At 41.9% G+C, this 19,408-nt stretch overlaps 1 protein-coding gene across 1 annotated transcript; it reads right to left on the minus strand.

Annotated features, from left to right (window-relative positions):
• Positions 1-598: 598 nt before the first annotated feature.
• UBE2J2 (ubiquitin conjugating enzyme E2 J2) lies at positions 599-18,547 on the minus strand. The gene is made up of 7 exons (XM_075906103.1): positions 18,323-18,547; positions 10,840-10,970; positions 10,545-10,585; positions 8,641-8,743; positions 8,375-8,513; positions 7,557-7,637; positions 599-4,122 (listed from the first exon to the last, which is right to left on the minus strand). Exons 2-7 carry the CDS (start codon positions 10,968-10,970, stop codon positions 3,838-3,840), a joined length of 780 nt encoding a protein of 259 aa, XP_075762218.1. The 5' UTR covers positions 18,323-18,547; the 3' UTR covers positions 599-3,837.
• Between the last annotated feature and the right edge of the window lie 861 nt (positions 18,548-19,408).

Raw genomic sequence — 19,408 nt, forward strand, 5'->3', positions numbered from 1 at the left:
GCATGTGTCAGAGAAACCACCTGAATGAAGACACGCACCTGTTTTTCCTAAATTGGTTCACTGAATAGATCTTTTCTTGCAAAGTCATCATTAAAAATAGCATGCCAGATGTTTTGCCATTATATTTAAGTGAGGATGTTGTCATCAGCAGCTGTTTCCTCAGTAGCAAAAAGAAAAAAAAAAAGCCATCTTTGCCTTAGTAAGTTTTCCTGTCCATCCAACATCTCCAGTTTTAAATTCTCCCAACATTCCCTTTCCCAAAAAAGTCCCATAGAAAAACATGCATTTTAAACATGAATAGTTCTGTTTTTATTATGAATGGATAACTTTACAATGCAGTCATTTCTACTCCTCAAAAACATGCTTAAAGTTTGCGGCCGAGGCATCAAGAAGAAGTGGTCGTGTAACTTCTGTGAAATGAAGAGTGGGGAAAAATTGAACTACACACAAGTCCAAAAACTGTAATTCTGAAAAATGTAAGACTACAATTGAGATGTCTCATGATCAAAGACAGGTGCAAATCTTTCCCCCAATTGTGCACTGCAACTGTACAGGACTCTAAGGAAATGAAGCACAGAAGTGAAGGGTCAAGACACCATTTGTTCCAGTATGATGCACAAAAGGACAACTTTCAGTTTTATTATGTCATTAAGATAACACACTGCCTCAGGGCATGAATTCAACATTTTTGCATGGCAAAGAATGATTAATTCCATCTACTGACTTTGGTAACAAAATCAAAGTTCGGATACTGCATACCATAGTAAATACTATTTAAGTTCACTAAAACCTACACAGGAAGGGATAAATATTCTGCTACCAAAGACAAGGGTGTATACCAAGGGTGTGTTGGGAGGGTGCAGCAAGTCAGCTAGCTTTTCACAGATGGCCCCGAAAACCACTGCCAAATCTTTCCATCCTTCCTCAGCGTGTTGAAGAAAAAAAAAAAAAATCACTGACAGAAGACAAGCTCCACTTTAAAAAAAAAAAAAAAAATCAATCTTTCAAAAAGAATGCAGCATAGTCAGGGTTCTATAAATAGCATAAATTTTGTATTCCCAATTGAGGCACTTTTTTGAAAATGGACTCAACCTTCAGATGCCTAGGGCTAACTGCAAGGCCAACTTATTGCCATGAAATAAAAATGGTGGATATTTGAACAACATCCTGTCCTATTGTTATTTCACCTCCAGTACACACTAGGGATGTTAAAATAGTTTGGGTTTTTTTTTTGTAAAAGTGTAACTGCTGAAGTTTTCAGCAACCTGGCTCCCCATGTGTGCTGGTTCCCGCCTCCTCCCACCGCTCCGCACTACTGCTTCTGTTTTAGATGCAGCGGTGCAGCAGGCGGCTCCCCAGGAGCTGGTGCTTCCAGGAAGCCTGCTTTAAAAGGTGGCTCCCCATGAGCACTAGCTCCCATCTGCTCTCCCCTCACCCTGTGCTGCTGCCTCTGATACAGAAGCAGCAGCAGGGGCTCACATGTAACTGTGAAGGTTAACTGATAAGCCCAGGCTCATCGGTTTACCGTTTAAACACGCTCACTGTCCCAGCCCTCGTACATACATTCACACATGCCCTGAATGTACCACAGCCTACTTCACTTTGCCGTCATCTACATTCCTGTGGCCCAAAGAGCCTTCATGAGAGAAAGATGCACAATCTTAAACATCTGCCTATAGGGAACGACAATGGTAGCAAAAGGCAGCATAATGAGAAGGCTGAAACAGATTTCAGTATTACAATGACATCAGTCAGTTCAACCTTTGCTACAGAGCTGTTTGCTTCCCAAACCAGTCTTTAAAACCCATAATTGCAGAAGAAATAAGACATTTCTCTTTCTCAAGATGGACAGGACTGAACAGTTTCTCAAAACAAGAGCTACAACCAGAGCCTCTCTTTACAGGAGCAGATTAAGCACATACAAGAGGCAAATTAAAGAGCAATTCTAAATAAAAATTTGATTAAAAAAACCCAACATTTTAAACCATTTATAAATACATGTTTTAAATCAAGCCCATCACATGCTCTTTCCCACCTCCAAAGGTCTGTTGTAAGATGTCTTCAGTCCAGAGCTATTCTGTTAGTTCTGCAAATCCATACCTACTTCAGAGTATTGATCACAGCACATTTTCTGATTATCTAAGCTACATGGCTCATGGGTTTAACACGTTGTATACAATCCAAAAATTTAAAAAAAAAACAAAAACAAAGAGAAGCAGAAAAATCAAGCATTAAAAACCTTCAAAAGAAAATAAAACGAACAGCCCCGATAAAATGCATTCTTTAACACTTGAGGTAACATTTACTGGGCTCTTTAGAACATTTAACAAAAATATGAAGTTGGGTGCAGAGCTTTTCATTCTGCCATCTTTTTGCAATGTTTATTAGATTGTAACAGAATATTTCATTTGCTGGGTAACTAAAAATCAATGCCAATTTTGAAAGACACAGTAAGATTGCCTTTATAAGAAGTCAAAGCATTTGGGTCATAAGGGCTATCCCTTAATTGCAATGTTTAATAAGGTATGACCTGTAAAAATAGCATTTTTGACAGTAAACTACACTAATAGTTTTAGTGCATATCCACACAATCACAACCTCATTACCACCAACTGGAATGTAATCATTCAGAGGTCATATGCATGGGACCATGACCAATACTTTAATTTAATAGAAGCAAAGGGGCTTCTATAATTCAAGCAAAATAAGTAGTATCTCAGAATAAGGTATTTCTGAAATGGAATTTGAAAACTGGGTCAAGTAATTTAAATGGCTTAAGTTTATTGCAATTAGTAGCACTTCAGAGGAATCCACTAGTCTGAAAAGCTGGCTCAACATTCACTCTCCTTTTGCTTTCCTCATCAGGCCTGGTGGGGCAACGTCATTTCACTCACTGAAAAACTCAAAATCTAAGGAATCCAGGGATGTTTCTTCTCAGAATATACATTTTTCATTACACTTTGCAGATTTTTTTAAACAGAACAGTGATAAACATGTTTTCTTTTTCAGCATAAGTTGTCTCACTGCTAAGTCACAGTAACTTCCAAAATGGAATATTGTAATTAAGCAAACAAAACCAAGAAGTGAAAACAAAAATTACTTACGAGCATCACCACTAAATGCATTTGAAATATTTTCTGCGTACACATGGTTTTCAAAGGCCGGCAACTGCATTTCTTGTAGCCCAAATTAAGCCCTCTTAAATGCTGTGACAATTTAGATTAAACATATTTAACTAACACACACAGTGTTACTTTCCAACTCATGTAATCACTGTTACTGACTACATATGCAATTATATTCATTCTCTATTACAAAGTGAACTAGCTGCTTTCTGTCACACCAATGTTCACATTAGCCAAGCTGTTCAGAAGTACAGTGAGGAAACTTGCATTTTAATTTTTCTGTATTTGTACAATTGACTTTGCAAATGAAATTCTCAACAGAAAATGTATGCTGAACTTGTGATATGCATTTTCAAGTGTCCTATTTTAAAAATTGTTCCATCTGGTAAAAAGATTTAATAACCTAAGATTTTTAATTTCAGAAAACAAGGGATGAGTGCTATAAAAAAAAAATCAAAGCATTAGAAATGCCAGTTTCACATCACTAGTGCTTTGACTTGCTAGTGAGCCACTTAAAACTGTAGTGAAGACAAAGGAACTGTCTTCCCTTAGAAATTATACCTGCTTCATTTTCCAGACTAAACCCATGAGCCAACCAATATTACCTGAATCATGGTAGCACAAATATTTATCCCAGTCTCAAAGTCTGATGCCCAGAGTCCCGCTCATTCTGCAACTACCACTAATTTGGTCTTGACTTCTGTTATGCTCCTCATTCTTGAGCTATGCTTCTCAGTACATACTTGACTGTGTAGGCAAAGGCTGCAAAACCAACTATAACAAACAAGTTCGCCAAAGCTCCTCCTAAGAGTCCATGGTTACGATTGGCCTGTTGGAGACCTGGGTGATTGGCAGCTGCCAGTGGAACGTGCCCATTAAGAAGTGGTATCCCGTTTTGACCATGGTGTGCTTCCCCATCAGGAACAACATCTGGTAACGGGAGGGGTGGGGGTCTGCTATTGAGCTCTTCTTGTGCTTTCTGTTTTTGTTTGATCTCCTGGAGGGGAAAAAATGACAGGGATCATTGGAAGGGAAGAGGATTAAGTTTCCTGGCAAGTCATCTTATGTTTTTTCAAAAAGTCTATCCATGCAAAGCGAGTTTGATATTGAAGATATTCCTTTTCAATGTATATCCAGGTGCAGCTCCACAGAGAGAGCTTCTTGCTGTTTTTTATCCATAATAAAGTTAAAAGATGGAAGGTCATATTGTTGCATAAGTCCCATCTAGTCCTGGATTGTTGCATACACTATATTTTCTAATGCTCTGCATCACTCTAAACTATTCCACAGAGTAACAAGCTTCACTATTAACAACTTTTCCATAATATCTACCCTCAATGTTTTTCTCTTAATATAACCTCAGTATTTATTTGTATTCATTTAAACAGACCTAAAAAAAAAAAAACTTTACATTCTTTGGAGGTTTACACCTTCAAATATTAGCAGATAACTATCCCTAGAAGATGTCATAGTTGCTATTTAACCAAACAATATTGAGTTTTAAATGTTCACTTCTACATGCGGTTCAAAATTTTCAATTTCAATTTTTTCAGAAATTGTCTTTTAAAACTCTCTCTCCACATTTGCTACTATAAAGACCCTTGAATGGGAAAATGTAATTCAAGTACTTTCAAAGAGTGCCAAATAACTCCACAATTCTCAAAGAACTGAAATGGAAGAAAAAGGCATCCTCAAAGCATTGTCTCAAGGTTAGGAATCAAGTAAATCTTTTACAAGTTAAAATGTAGAGATACGAGGGTTCTGACAACAACATTATGGCAGTAGGGCATCAAACTGCACTCTGTAATCATTTTGGGCTTATCAGGAAGAGAGTTAAAGCGTGAGGAACAGTGGGCCTCATGTTCTCTGGTAACTCTGTTAGCTGATTTATAGGGAAAGCAGACTCTAAAGGAGAGGTGGGGAGCCTAAGGCCTGGGGGGTCACTTGACTGGATCCAGCACCCAAGGCTCTGGGCTTCCCTCCCGACCCTGCCCAGCGCTGGGGAGCCTGCACTGGTGCTCCAGCCTCCCTACCATCCCCCATGGGACTAGAGCACACAAAATCTAGTAGGCTGGGCTCCTCTAGGCTCTGGTGTGCGAGGGGAACTTGGAGAGTGTCTTTCTCCTTCTCAGTCGGAGTCAACATCTGAGAGGGTTTGGTTTTCTTTCTTTTTTTCCTTTTGCTTCTCACTTACGAGCGGCCCCCGTAGCCTATCAAGTTACTTGCCTATCGTGCTAATAATATGCTTGTGTAAATTTAGATTATTTAGGTAATAGTTAAGAGCTGTAATGTAAGAAATCTGCTAAAGGCTGGTCTGTAGCACAATGTGCCCTGCCTGCCCAGTTCCTCAGACGGGAGAGTGGGAGGCAGGCGTTGCAAAACTGCTCTCGGCATTCCCGCAGGCCCTTTGTGTTACCTTGACTGATGTCTGGGTTCAGTTGTAATACACTAGGCCTTATATCTGCCCATTGCAGTTTGTGAAGGCCCACTGAATACTAGCACTCAGCTCCTTGGGAGGGGGGGGCTTTGCTATTGACCCGCCTGGGTACAGGTCCGTGCCCTTTCTTAGCAGGGGCCAGGACACGATTGTAAATAAGAGTCTAGCAAGAGCCCCAAATTAGTGGTCCTGCTACTTGTACCTGTCTGTTTTCGTATGCTGCTTGCCACCCCCCATACAGCCAGCCACAAGCCTGTTGGTGCCATGCACTCACTGGGCTGTGTGGCAATCCAGATGCCATTAGGCACAGGAGCAGCATGGGTGCAGTACTGCCCAGCCCAAGGGCTGTCTGGTGAATTGGGTTCCCCTGCAATGCAATGGCTCCTGCTCTAGGGTGTGATAAAACAGTTCAGCCTCTGAATGCACTTTCCAATGAGTACCATGTCTGCATTACAGCCAATTAGAGAGCAGGGTTGCACTCGAATGAATAAAACACACACAAGCTCACAGTCCAGGTCAAGTAATAAGGTGCTATATTCTATCCGTTCTGTAACAGGCTGTTCACAAGATCAGCAGAAGCTGATGTTAGCAGATTTCCGTGGTTGAGACATGGTCTCACCCAGATACCGGTGATAATTTATGTATGGTTTCCTAGGACTGAAAAGGGGAACGTATGTTTGAGACCTTTTACCCACATACTATGGTAGGAAAAATACCCTCAGACTCAGCAGATGCATCATTACATAAAAGTCTCAAAATAACTGGTTCAGGCTGAGTTAAGTAATCAGGACACAGAATACGACAGATAGCCACAAAGGCTCAACGCAACAATCTGACATATATGATAAGTTGAGAGCAATGATACACTAACCAACAGGAAAAGAACACTTCAGCATTAGAAACATCCCCTACTGAATATGCATCAAACATGTTACTGTCAGCGTCACTTAGTATAAAAGTGGAACCCCAGCCTAGGAGCGAGAGGGAGGAGAAGATGTCCTTGGAAGGATCATAATGATGGACCCTGAGATGGGGAAGGTGAAGATAATGGAAAAAATGATGGGCTAACACTTAAGATTGTTCTAGAAGGAATGATGTAAGTCTATGGTATGGAAATATGGATGTACATTCCCTATCTTATGAAACTGGGGTGTTTGACAACTGTGCTAACCATATTAATAAACTATATTTTTAAATATACAAAAGTTTCTACACTGAGTGTTGCAGCTGTGCACATCAGGGTTTCCAATCATAGACTAATTGTATACTGGGCCTGATCCTGGGACAAAGAACCTATCAACCCTAAAGGTGGGAAATTAGAAATTTAAACGTAATCTTAGATCAAGCAACACCCGGGACCCAAAAAAACATTCCCCACCCCGCTCTAAAGCTTCAGTCAGACTAATTCTGAGGGGTGGAGGAAGCAGTATGGAACCTATACAGATGTGTAATGGAGAACTAGCTAATCAAGCTCTGAAGTCTTGACTGATTTTATGCACTGTTTCAAAAGCCCTAATTGAACATCTGGAGCAACTGACTGATTATTCTATCCAGAAGTTCCCTTTGTGCCTGTGAATAATGCTAACAGCATTAACCAGCCTCACTTTATGCTCCACCATGTTTGCATACAAATTACAACTGCCTTTCCTGTATAAGTACAGTGGGAGAAAATACTTTGTTCATTTTCTCCCTTTTCTAGCACATCTACAGTGGGCATCTGGAATTTGTCCTTACCTAAATATTCAACTTTTGATTCTCCAAATGAGAGGCCTTCACATTTAAATACAGAATGTTTTACACAGAGAACCATGTTTTCCATTTTTGTACATTGAAAAATCCAGTTCTTTTAGAGGGGTCTCAAGTTAGATACCCAAAATTGAGGAAGAGTGACCAGTATCTTGAAAATCTTGGCCAATTAATTTGTATAATTTGCATATTTATACAGAGATAAAATGTGAAAGCCAGAAAAAAAAAAATCAAATGAACTTTCTTACCTCCACCACTTCAGGGAAGAGCTCACAAAAGACTTTATCTTTTAAATTAAATGCTAAACTTTGTACAGCAAGCTGTCTTTTCTATCGAGGAAACAAAAAAGGATCATTAGCTTGAAAATTATAATTTAAAATACACATTAACCATAAAGCATATGGAGGATATTTCACAAGAGAATGCTAAAAAGGTACTAATCTACCACTTCCTAATATCTGTAGCTATTTCATCATTAGGAATATAGGCTCAACAGTAATGACTTTCTATAAACCCTGCTCTTCAGAAGCTTATAACTTCATTTCATCTGAATGCTTTTTCATTCTGTGTCTGCCCAATGGTGATTTTTTTTAGGAGTTTGGGGGAAACAGGAAGAGGAGGAGGGGAGAAACAGTCCAACAAACATAGCAGCTACATTTTACAGAGAATCCTCACTACAAAACCGTAAGAAGGTATGGTCTAGAAATGTGCATAGAAGAAAAGGTTGCCTGGGATGTGAGGGCTGACCTATTCAACAGAATACTGAGTTCCAACTAACCTATTAATAAAACAAATAGGTTAATGTAAAAAGTTAGCTTTATAATCAGAAGCGGTGGCACTTAAGTTATATTTCCCACCTGTGATCCAAACCCTTGACTCTATGTTCTTTTAAACACCCTCATCTTTTCATCATCCCTATGACCAAACTCAAAGGCAGAGCCAGGTTTAGAACCCAGAAATGCTGGATTCCAGTCTCGTGCATAATCACTGTGGGGTGCGCAACATATCCTGACCTGAACAAAAAAAAAAAAAAAAAAAAATTAAAAATGTAATATTAGTTGCTTACTGTAAATTCTGAGGTTTCTATGCTGCCCAATGTGGGGCCTTTTTCCACCATAAAACTAAGAAGGCCTGTTAAGATTGTTGAGACTGACCACGCTGGATTCCATGTATCAGGATGGAAATCAGTGATTGAAAGACACAACCTTAAAAAAAACAAAAAAAAAAAACAAGCAGTGCACTTTATTCCTTGCCATTAATTAAAGGGGGAAATTATGCATACATGATACTTTAACTCTTGTTTCGAAATTTGTATTAGAAGAAAATCCTTACCTTGTATTACATTTAAATCTTCCATTAGGAGTTATCATATAAATACTAGGAGGTTTAAAAGGAAATTCTCTGGGGAAAATTAGTTTTCCATGATAATAGCCACCTGTATTGTACAAAAAAAAAATTGTTTTGCACTAAGGAAACACTTTCCTCAAATACTTGTAATGTTATGGCATATAAGATTTAAAAGAACTTTTACTATATACATATGCCAAACAATTTAAAACTGATCTGGCACTAAGTACCTTTGGGAAAGACATATTTTTGGAAGTACTATTATTCTGTCAGTGCATATAGCAAGCAACGCTTTCTAGTGAACAAGTTCTTATTTGATCTACACGGGTTTGTCCCTAAATGTATTTAAACATCATGTCTGCACAAATGGCATGGTTTTGCCTACTAACATCATACTGATCATTCTAAATCGGAAAAATCAAATTTCAGAAGCCGATCTTTTTCGGGGGAGGTTTGAGTATACAGTGAAATACAGTAAAAGCTTTGTTATCTGGCATTTTGTTAGCCAAAAAACCAGAACTGACCCCAGAGAGTTAAAGTTTGAATTTAACAGCGTACTGGATGGGTTGCAGCCGTTCCTGGAGAGGAGGTTTCCTCCTCCATTGGGGCATAGCCAGCGAGGGCTGCTTTGTTATCTGGCACAATCAGTTAATTGGCAACCAGCTTTACCCTGGGTGCTGGATAACAAAGCTTTCACTGTATTATAATTAAAATTAAGTAGAGCTGATACTCATCCTCTCCAGGGTTGATAATTGGGGAAAAAAAGGCGTATACCTCAACTCTAGGAAGAACAAAGTACAGGCAGTCCCCGGGTTACGAACAAGATAGGGACTATAGGTTTGTTCTTAAGTTGAATTTGTATGTAAGTCGGAACTGGCTCCAGATTCAGCCGCTGCTGAAACTGATCAGCTGCTGATTACAGGAAGCCCTAGGCAGAGTTGCTCTGCCCCTGGCTTCCTGGAATCAGCCGCTGATCAGTTTCAACAGCGGCTGAATCTGGAATCCTGGGACAGAACAGCTGGGGCACTGCTGGGTAGGTCCCCGCAAGACTAACCCGGCAGCACCCCAGCTGCTCTACCCCAGGCGTCCCGCAGCAAAAGCTTGGTCTGCTGGGGGAAAGGGGGCGCACTAGCTGCACCCCCCCCCCAGCAGACCAGGTAGACCCGAGCAAAGCCACAGAGGCGGGGGACCCCGCCGCCTGTGCGGCTTTGCTCCGGGGCAAAGGAGCAAAGCCGCACGGGCAGCGGGGTCCCGCCACCTGTGTGGCTTTTCTCGTCCCCCCCAGCACACCAGGGAGACCCGGAGCAGCTTTTCTCGCCCCGGAGAATGCGGTGGCGGGACCGCTGCGCTCTGGGCAGTCCCGCCGCCCGCGAGCTCCGGGGCGAGAAAAGCCCCGTTCGTAAGTGCGGATCCGACATAAGTCGGGGACTGCCTGTACTCAATAACTCAGAAATAAGTTTTATTAGCCAGTTTTTTTGTTTTGAAATAAAAACTGTCAAAATTGGGCTATTTTTAACACTGTTCATCTGGCTAGCTGGGCACTCTCTACTTCCCAGATGTGTGACAATTGCTAAAAATCAGATTTCTTTAAGCAAAAAAAACTAAGCGTGTCACATGAAAAAAGATAATAAAGAACTGTTCTAAGACTTTGAGGAACACTAAGGGATTTGTTAGAATTCCTTGGTGCTACAGGGAATTATTTGAGGACAATGCAAATACTATCACACAAGTCAAAGGCAAGTGTTATAGTTTTATAAGTAAACTGTTGCTTTCATGAATTAAGAACCACTTTTGTTATATAAAAAGACCCATTCCTAGAGTTATGAACTCCTCATCAAATATAGAGAATATACATTCTGTTCATGCTTTTGCAAAAAGTGAATGTTTACCTTCATATGGAGTCATTTCAGGTCCTCGTACAACATAGTGCCTAAAGGAACAATGTAATTTTGTATTAGAGGAGGGACACCCAATATCTTATAAGTATCAAATTTCCAAAGGGAAGACAAATCATAAATGGGTTTACCACCTCAGCTCAGCAGCTTCATATTCTCCCCCCTTTTACTACCCATCACATCAAAAAAGAGAGGCCAACACAAAAAGGAAGGTGTACGTGAAGCTCAGATGATGACCCAGATGGTCTGGGTTTCTATGTTTGTAGGAATAATTCATTCTGATTCTTACCATTCAAGGATATTTGATGGGAGGGGTTCAGCACAGATATAAGGCACTGGATCTTTTTTAATTCGAAGGTAGTCCTGCTTAAGTCTCTGTGTTGCTGTTGTTGGTGCTCTCTTATTACTGTTGTTGCTCATCTGTTTTTTTAAATAAATTTTAAACAGACAATCTCAGTATAAGCTTAATGATAACACTGTTAATGAAAGCAATCTCCCCCAAACTATACAATGGTCACAACTTGTTCTTGTTGACTCAGACAGATTACAGGCAGAAAACTAAACTGCCAACTCTTCCTTACTTTCTGATCCAGAAGACACAATGCAGTTAGTTCTGTTTATACAGGTGAATGAATACAAAGACTAGTTTGAACAACGAACAGAAATGTGAAATGCTATGTTACACGAGATAGAACCAAACAATTAATCTCCAGTGCTGAGAAATAATTTGTTTTTCATCTTTATTTTTTCTAAGAGGGGGGCAACTATGCCTCTAAATGTTTTTAAACTCTGAGCCAAATCTACTATATACAAACAAATTGTATTTATTTATATATATTCTGGTAGCAACAAAAGGTGCCGCCAACCTATTCTGTTAGATACTTTTTTGTAGTCTATATTTGTGTGCTGCCTAACTCAGACAAGACAGATATAGACAAAAAAGTAGCTTGTCAAAAAATAGTAAGTTTTTTTCCCAGTTCCCCACTGCATAACAACATACATAACCTCCACCAATCTCCCATTTCCAGCTGTCAGTCAACCCCAGTAGGAAAACATCTAACCTAGCCTTAAAACACTTTTCCTTTCTAAACAGCTAGTTCTCCAGTGATTTTCTTCTTCTCAGACCTAATAGCTTTTTAAAAGAAATTCCACTCAAACCTCTACATATGATGGATTCTTAAATATCAATATCACCACATCGTATGCATACTTGGCAAATTAAGAACATCCTGTTAGTCAGTCACTCTCCAGAGATAATTATAGAATACTAGAACTGGAAAGGATCTCAAGAGCTCATCAAATCTAGTCCCTGTACTCATGACAGCACCAAACACCATCTAGAGCATCCCTGACAGATGTTTGGAGATATTTAAAAGGTTAGACAATGGATTCCACAACCCTTGTACGCAATTTATTCCAGTGCTTAACCACACTGACAATTAGGAAGTTTTTCCTAATGTCCAACCTAAACCTCCCTTACTGCAATTTAAACCCATTGCTTCTTGTCCCATCATCAAAGGTTAAGGAAAACAATTTTCCTCCCTCTTCCTTGTAACACCCTTTTAAGTACTTGAAAGCTCTTGTGTCTCCCCTCCATCTCTTTTCTACACTATAAAACCCAATTCTTATAGGTCTTCCCTCATAGATCATGTTTTCTAAACCTTTAATCATTTTTGTTGCTCTTCGTTGGACCATCTCCACATTTTTTCTGAAATGTGGTGCCCAGAACTGGACACTAGGGGTGTGAATAGGTATCAATTAACCATCATCTGGAAACAGCGCTCTCACTGTGCGTTAACGTTTAACTGGTTAATGAATTAAACAGGATTTTACATCCCTACTGGGCACAATACTCCAACTGAGGCCTAATCAGCGCAGAGTAGAACGGAAGAATGACTTCTCATGTCTTGCTCACAACACTCCTGTTAATGTATCCCGGAATCATGTTTGCTTCTTTTTTCCGCCCCAACAGTGTCACACTATCGACTCATATTTAGCTTGCAGTGCACTATGACCACTAGATCCCTTGTAGCAGTACTCCTTCCTAGACAGTCGCTTCCTATTCTGTATATGTGAAACTGATTGTTCTTTGCTAAGTGGAGTACTTTGCAATTGTCCTTATTAAACGTCATCTTGTTTACATTAGACCATTTCTCCAGATCATTTTAAATTATGACCCTATCCTTCAAAACGCTTGCAATTCCTCTCAGCTTGGTATCATATGCAAACTTTGTAAGCGTACTCTTTATGCCATTATCTAAATTGCTGATGAAGATATTGAACAGACCCGGACCAAAACTGATTCCTGCAGAACCCCACTTGTTATGTCCTTCAAGCATGACTGTGAACCATTAATAACTACTCTCTGAGAATGGTTATGCAGCCAGTTATGCACCTACCTTGTAATAGCTAAATCTAGGCTGTATTTACCTAGTTTATTGATCAGAAGATCATGCGAGACCGTAATCAAATGCTTTAGTAAAGTCTACGTATATCACATCTACTTCTTTCCCCCTTATCGACAGGACTTGTTATCCTATCACAGAAAGCTATCAGGTTTGTTTGACAATTTGTTTTTTATAAATCCATGCTGGCTGTTACCTATCACCCGACTATCTTCCAGATGTTTGCAGATGAATTCCTTAATTATTTGCTTCATATCTTTCCTGACACAGAAGTTAAGCTGACCGGTCTGTAGTTTCCAGGGTTGTTCTCATTTCCCTTTTTATAGATGGGCACTAGATTTGCCCTTTTCCAGTCTTCTGGAATCTCTGTAGGCTTCCTTGACTTTCCAAAGATGATAACTAATGGCTCAAATACCGCCTCAATCAGCTCCTTGAGTGTTCTTGAATGAATTTCATCAAGCCATGGTAATTTTAAGACATCTAGATTTTCTAAGTAATTCTTAACTTTTTCTTTTCATATTTTAACCTACCTTCTTTTCTTTAGCATTCACTATTGTAGGCTTCCAACCACCACCAACCAACCTTCTTGATGAAAACCAAAACAAAGAAGTCATTAAGCACTTCTGCCATTTCCACATTTTCTGTTATTGTTTTTCCCTCTTCATTGGGCAATTGGCTTACCCTGTCTTTTGTCTTCCTCTTGTTTCTATTTGTAAAATGTTTTCTTGTTGCCCTTTATGACTCTAGCTAGACTGAACTCATTTTGTGCCTTCGCCTTTCTAATTTTGCACCTACACTTTTTTTAATATATTCATCCTTTGTACTTTGACCTAGTTTCCCCTTTAATTCTTTTTTGATTTTTAGAGAATTCACAATCTCCTGTTTAAGCCAGGGTGGTCTCTTGCCATGTTCCTATCTTTTCTACACAGTAGAATAGCGTGCTTTTGAGCTCTTAAGAATGTCAGTTTGCAAAACTGCCATCTTTCTTCAATTGTTTTTCCTCTTAGCTTTGGTTCCCATGGGACATTACCTACCAGCTCCGAGTCTGCTATAGTCTCCCTTCTTGAAAAGCACTGTTATTTTACTGTTCTCCCTTCTATCATTCTTTAGAATAATAAACTCAAATCATTTCAATATCACCCATGCTGCCTACCACTTTCAAATTCTCAACCAGTTCCTCCCTATTTGTTAAAATCAAATCTAAAACAGCCTCCCCGCAGTAGCTTTCTCCACCCTCTGAAATTTAAAAAAATGTTTGCAATACATTCCAATCATGGCTCAGAGGTTTCCCTAAACATTAAAATCAAGCAGAGAAAACTACTACCTGATGAGTAGCAGCCACTGATAGACAAACAAAGATACATGACATGAATGGTTCTGTATTATATAAAACACCTTGAAAAATCAATCTGGTTTTGTGCCAGAGTGCTAACTGCACAGATTGTGATGGCTGATACTCTTGACATGCTAAGCACTAGATCCGCACAGCAGGGCCTCTATTCTGCAAAGCCACTAGAAACACTAGTAAGAGACACTGTGCACGTGAATTAGAGGACAGTTTTTATAAACTCTTGCATATCTTTTTGTACTTTGATTTTAAAGTAGTCTCCAAAATGGAAAGAAAAGACAGTCATTTTATGACTTTTATAAAAGCTAATTAGTGTGACAATGTATAACAGATCTATCTTCTCTCCACACAATGTCATGTAAAGATTAGAAATGGAAAAATAAAATCTACACTTTCACTGAACGCAGTCTGTTTAAAGTTGAACCTCTCATCATTAGGAGCAAGGTTTTTAGAAGCTATATTCCTCAGGTGTTTAATTCATTCCTTGATTCACTATGAATTTAAAGCAAAATGAATTTTTTAATGCCACTTTACATGTCCTCGGATGCACATGCAGCTCATACTGAAATCAAAGATGTTAGTAACAAAGGGATAGAGATGCAGCCGTGTTAGTCTGGTCTAACTGAAACAAAAGGCAGGACTATGCAGCACTTTAAAGACTAACAAGATGGTTTATTAGGTGATGAGCTTTAGTGGGCAAGACCCACTTCCTCAGATCAATTTGTGGAAGGAAATTGGCACAATTATATATACACCAAAGTGATATGTGTTCACTTTTTTTTTTGATTGTATCACTTTGGTATATATGGTTGTGCTAATTTTCTTCCACAAATTGATCTGAGGAAGTGGGTCTGGCCCACGAAAGCTCATCATCTAATAAACCATCTTGTTAGTCTTTAAAGTGCTGCATAGTCCTGCCTTTTGTTTCAGTAACAAAGGGAAGTGTCATGTCTCTCTTGGGAAGTACAGAAGCAACACCCCCTTTCAACTAACATCTCAAGAATATATATCAATTAAAAGCCTGCCATTCAACTTTTTTCATACAACAAAAATCACAAAATCAAGCATGTCACTTGGCCTTATTCTTGCAAATTTGACAACTTTTATAAAAAATATGAGACAGTGCTCATTTAATGTTAGGGTAGACAATTAACTAAAAAAACCCAAAACACAAACAACTTTCACTCTTTATTAAGACCATATTAAGACCATATTATTAGATGTGTTAGGGATGTTAAAATTAGGTTAATTTACTAATCAAGTTGCCAATAGAATTTGTATCGACTAATCAATAGGGCAAGGCAGCTGACTCTCTCTTGCTCTTGGGACCAAATCCCACTGCAGTTCTGCAATTTAAAAGGCAGTAGGAGCCGAGCAGCCTGCCCCCTGGCTCCTACTGCCTTTTATAGTGCAGAGTCGCAGCAGGGTTTGGACCTGGCACGGGCCGGGACTAAGCCGGGCTGCCTGACCAGCCAGAAGAAGTCTCTGCCTGTAGCAAAATACAGGACTAGGTAGCACTTTAAAGACTAACAAGATGGTTTATTAGATGATGAGCTTTCGTGGGCCAGACCCACTTGAGTTCACCACTGGCAGAGACTGCTTTGCGGCAGCCTCGTCTGGCCCACCCCCAACACTGAGGCCTCTGACAGAGCTGGCTTCCCCCAGCACTGGCTCAAGAAGTCATTCTTCTGCTCTGCGCTGATGAGGCCTCAGTTGGAGTACTGTGTCCAGTTCTGGGCACCACATTTCAATAAAGATGTGGAGAAACTGGAGAAGGTCTAGAGAAGAGCAACAAGAATGATTAGAGGTCTAGAAAACATGAGCTATGAGGGAAGACTGAAAGAATTGGGCTTGCTGAGTTTGGAAAGGAGAAGGCTGAGAGGGGACAAGATAGCAGTTTTCAAGTATCTAAAAGGGTGTCACAAGGAGGAGAGAGAAAAATTGTTGGACAAGAAGCAATGGGCTTAAACTACAGCAAGGGAGGTTTAGGCTGGACATTAGGAAAAAGTTCCTTACTGTCAGGGTGGTTAAACACTGGAATACATTGCCTAGGGAGGTTGTGGAATCTCCAGTCCTGGAGATTTTTAAGAGCAGGTCAGACAGACATTGTCTAGACGAGGCTACTCAACATGTGGCCCTCGGCCCGTTTGTTTGCAGCCCACGGTGCAGTTTGGGTTGATGCAGGGCTCAACACAAGGCCCATAGGTGGGAGCCAAAACAAAAAAGTAGTCAATATAATGGTCTTCTGTTGATGTGTGTTTTAGTAATTAAAAGTGCTGTCATATGGATGGAAATCGGGTAAATATTGCATTTTATTAATATCAGCAGAACTGACTTAACATGGGGCCTGTACGTTGTGTAGTTTTGCCTTAATCTTTGTATTTTCATGCCCATCAGTGTGAAAGAAGCTATATGCATATATATTTGCAGGGCTCGCTGAGCCACAGATCGACCAAACCCTGCTCTTCCGGGCTGTAATCTACTCACCACGGGCGAGTAGATTACCTAGTTTGTCAAGCCCTGTATATCTGTGTGTATATACAACCACACTTAAGCTGCGGCCCTTGGCATGTGCAGTGTCATTGTGGCCCCCAGAGCTTCCAAAGTTGAGTAGCCCCAGTCTAGGTGGTGTTTGGTGTTGCCATGAGGGCAGGGGACTGGACTCGATGACCTCTCAAGATCCCTTCCAGTTCTAGTGATCTATGATTATATCTTGTAAGTGGATTTCTTCATATGTGAATGCCAATTACAGCAAAGTCCAGGGAAAAACAGTGGTCAAACCAGTAAACTTCTGTTTTGGGGTTATATCTTATGTATGAAATGAGCAGATAGCGCCCAGAGACTTTAACTGAAAAAAAGCTTATTCAACCCAGATGGAAAAAAGCAGAACACCAAAGCCAAATCTGCTAGTAAAGTGACTTTCACACTGCAGGTTTTCCCCTGGTAAGCAAGTTAAATTTCTGGTCCTGCAAACTGCTCCCCATGGTGTGCCTTATTAATTACAGGCTGCATGAAAGATACAAATTATACTGGAGTACCAAATATGTTTGTATGATATTATCATCTTCCTTGAAATTATCTCAAAGAGAGACATTTGTAGCTCCCTTCAGTAAGGAAAAAGCTTACAAAACTAAAAAGAACCCGATCTGGAATGTTTAAAAAAATTCAGTGAGGCCAGCTTTTTTGTTTTGTTTTGAATCAGGCTTTCCTTTGTAATGTTTCTAAATAAGTTACATAAACATTTGTCTCTCTAAGCACCAAAAGTGGGAATCCTGAAAACCCTTATTCACTTGGATACAGGGCTGCAGGGTCTTACATGATGAATGCAGATTACTAAGGAGATGGCAACTAATACTAGATAACAAGTCTCGAAAATATATTTGCTTACAAATACTGCTTTTTATTTAAAAAATAAATCTAACCTGACCATTGCCCCTGCAAAACAATTTCCACGCTATACCCATGAGAAATTCGCTAGCATACGTCACTGCTCACCTAGAGCAGCGAACGTTCACCGGCAAGCGAGGCAATGAACACACCCCAGCGAGGAGCATCCGCGCTGCCGCTGGTGCAACCCTCCCCCCGTTAGCCTCAAGTCCAGCCGCGATCCCCAGAGAGAGGGGGGGCCTCAGTCAAATCCGCCCAACACGAGAGATCCTGCCAGCGGTAGAGAACGACTGCCGTCCCCCTCCCCCCGCAGCCCATGCACAGGGCCCGGGTCTCCCCAAAGACCCAGCAGAAAGCGGGGCGCCTCAGCCCCGCACCTCCCCGCAGAGACACCGGGATGTGGGAAGCCCCTCCAGGCCGGACACCCTCCAGGGAAGGGCCCTGCCAGGAGAAAGAGCCTCCCCCAAGCCGGACTTGTGCTCGGAGGGGGCAGGACGCAGCCCGTCGGGGCCGATCTCGCCCCAGCGGCGGCTCCGCTCCTCCCCCAGCCAGTCCCGCTCCCGCCCCAACAGCTGTCCGATCCCTCTCGCCAGAGCGAGCCGCCCTAGGCCCCGGCCTAAGCCCCCGATCACCTCTCGCTGCTCAGGCGGGAGCCGCGGCCGCTCCGTCCCTCGGGGAAGCTCTGTCCGGCGGCAGACGGCGGGGAGGGGGAGGGGACACGGAACTTCAGCCGGGACAGAGCAAGCGCCGGGATCCGGGTCCGTCCGCTGCCCCCCTCCGCCGCCGCCACAATCCAAGATGGCCGCCCCAGGGAGGCGGAGCCGGGTCCGACCCAGATTCCCCTTCCGGGAGGAGGAGGAAGAAGAACCGAGCGCGCCTCTCCTGAGCAACTTCCGGTTCCGGCGGCAGCACGGGCGCTGAGCCTTTCAACTTTCGCCACCCGCGCGCTTCCCACTTCCGGTCTAGAGCAGACTTCCGCTTCCGCGCGGAGAGGGACGGCCCGGAAGTCGCCGCTTGTGGCGGGGCTGGGTGGTTGGGGTTTCGGCTCGCGGCGCGGGAAACCGGGCGGGGCTCTGGGGCGGCCTTTGCTGTGCTACTAGCTCTGCGGCTCCCCTCAGGGGCGCGTAGGGAGCTGCCGAGCCCCAGCCTGAGTCAGGACATGCCGAAGGGCGGGGGCGCCTAAAGGGGAGTCGTGGGTCACGCAGGCTCGTGAGTGGGCGGTGGCCTCCTTCATCTCCGTGGGGCCCGAGACTCTGGTGCCAAGACGGTCTCGCAGGGCAGTTTCGCTCACTGTGTTTGCATCCCTCGAATTCGCGAGCCGATGGAACCGTAGCAGCACATTGACCGGAGGGCTGCTTCATGTGCCCTGGCTTTAGTGCCTGTCACTTTAGTAACGCGGGTAGGAACGAAACTGGATGAAAACCAACAATCTGGCAGCCCTGCACGTGGGCAACTTGAGACAAAATCTCTGGCGGGCCCTGCATAGGTGCCTAAGCGTCCTTGTGTGGCCCTCAAGCCATAGGTTGCCCACCACTGTTGTAGGTCCTATATCTGCCAGCACAGAATTTAGGATTTTAGTCATTTTTTGGAAAAAGGTGTTAATTTCACTTCACAAGACTTCAGGGGCTGGGAATTTAAGAATAGCTCCTGATATGGCAAGACTTACAAGAAAATCAAAAGTGTTTGTGGGAGCCTGATGCATGATGATGGCTGCAGCA

Source organism: Pelodiscus sinensis, chromosome 23 (assembly GCF_049634645.1).
Source record: "Pelodiscus sinensis isolate JC-2024 chromosome 23, ASM4963464v1, whole genome shotgun sequence".
Taxonomy (NCBI): Eukaryota; Metazoa; Chordata; order Testudines; family Trionychidae; genus Pelodiscus; species Pelodiscus sinensis.

What these genes read in the sequence shown, in the direction of transcription:
- UBE2J2 (XM_075906103.1), bottom strand. Translation starts at nt 10,970, where the DNA reads ATGAGCAACAACAGTAATAAGAGAGCACCAACAACAGCAACACAGAGA. An exon ending in AGATTTAAATGTAATACAAG is followed by an intron (nt 8,514 to 8,640) that starts GTAAGGATTTTC and finishes GTTTTTTTTAAG; the next exon opens with GTTGTGTCTTTCAATCACTG. An exon ending in TCTTCCCTGAAGTGGTGGAG is followed by an intron (nt 4,123 to 7,556) that starts GTAAGAAAGTTC and finishes TTTCCCCTCCAG; the next exon opens with GAGATCAAACAAAAACAGAA.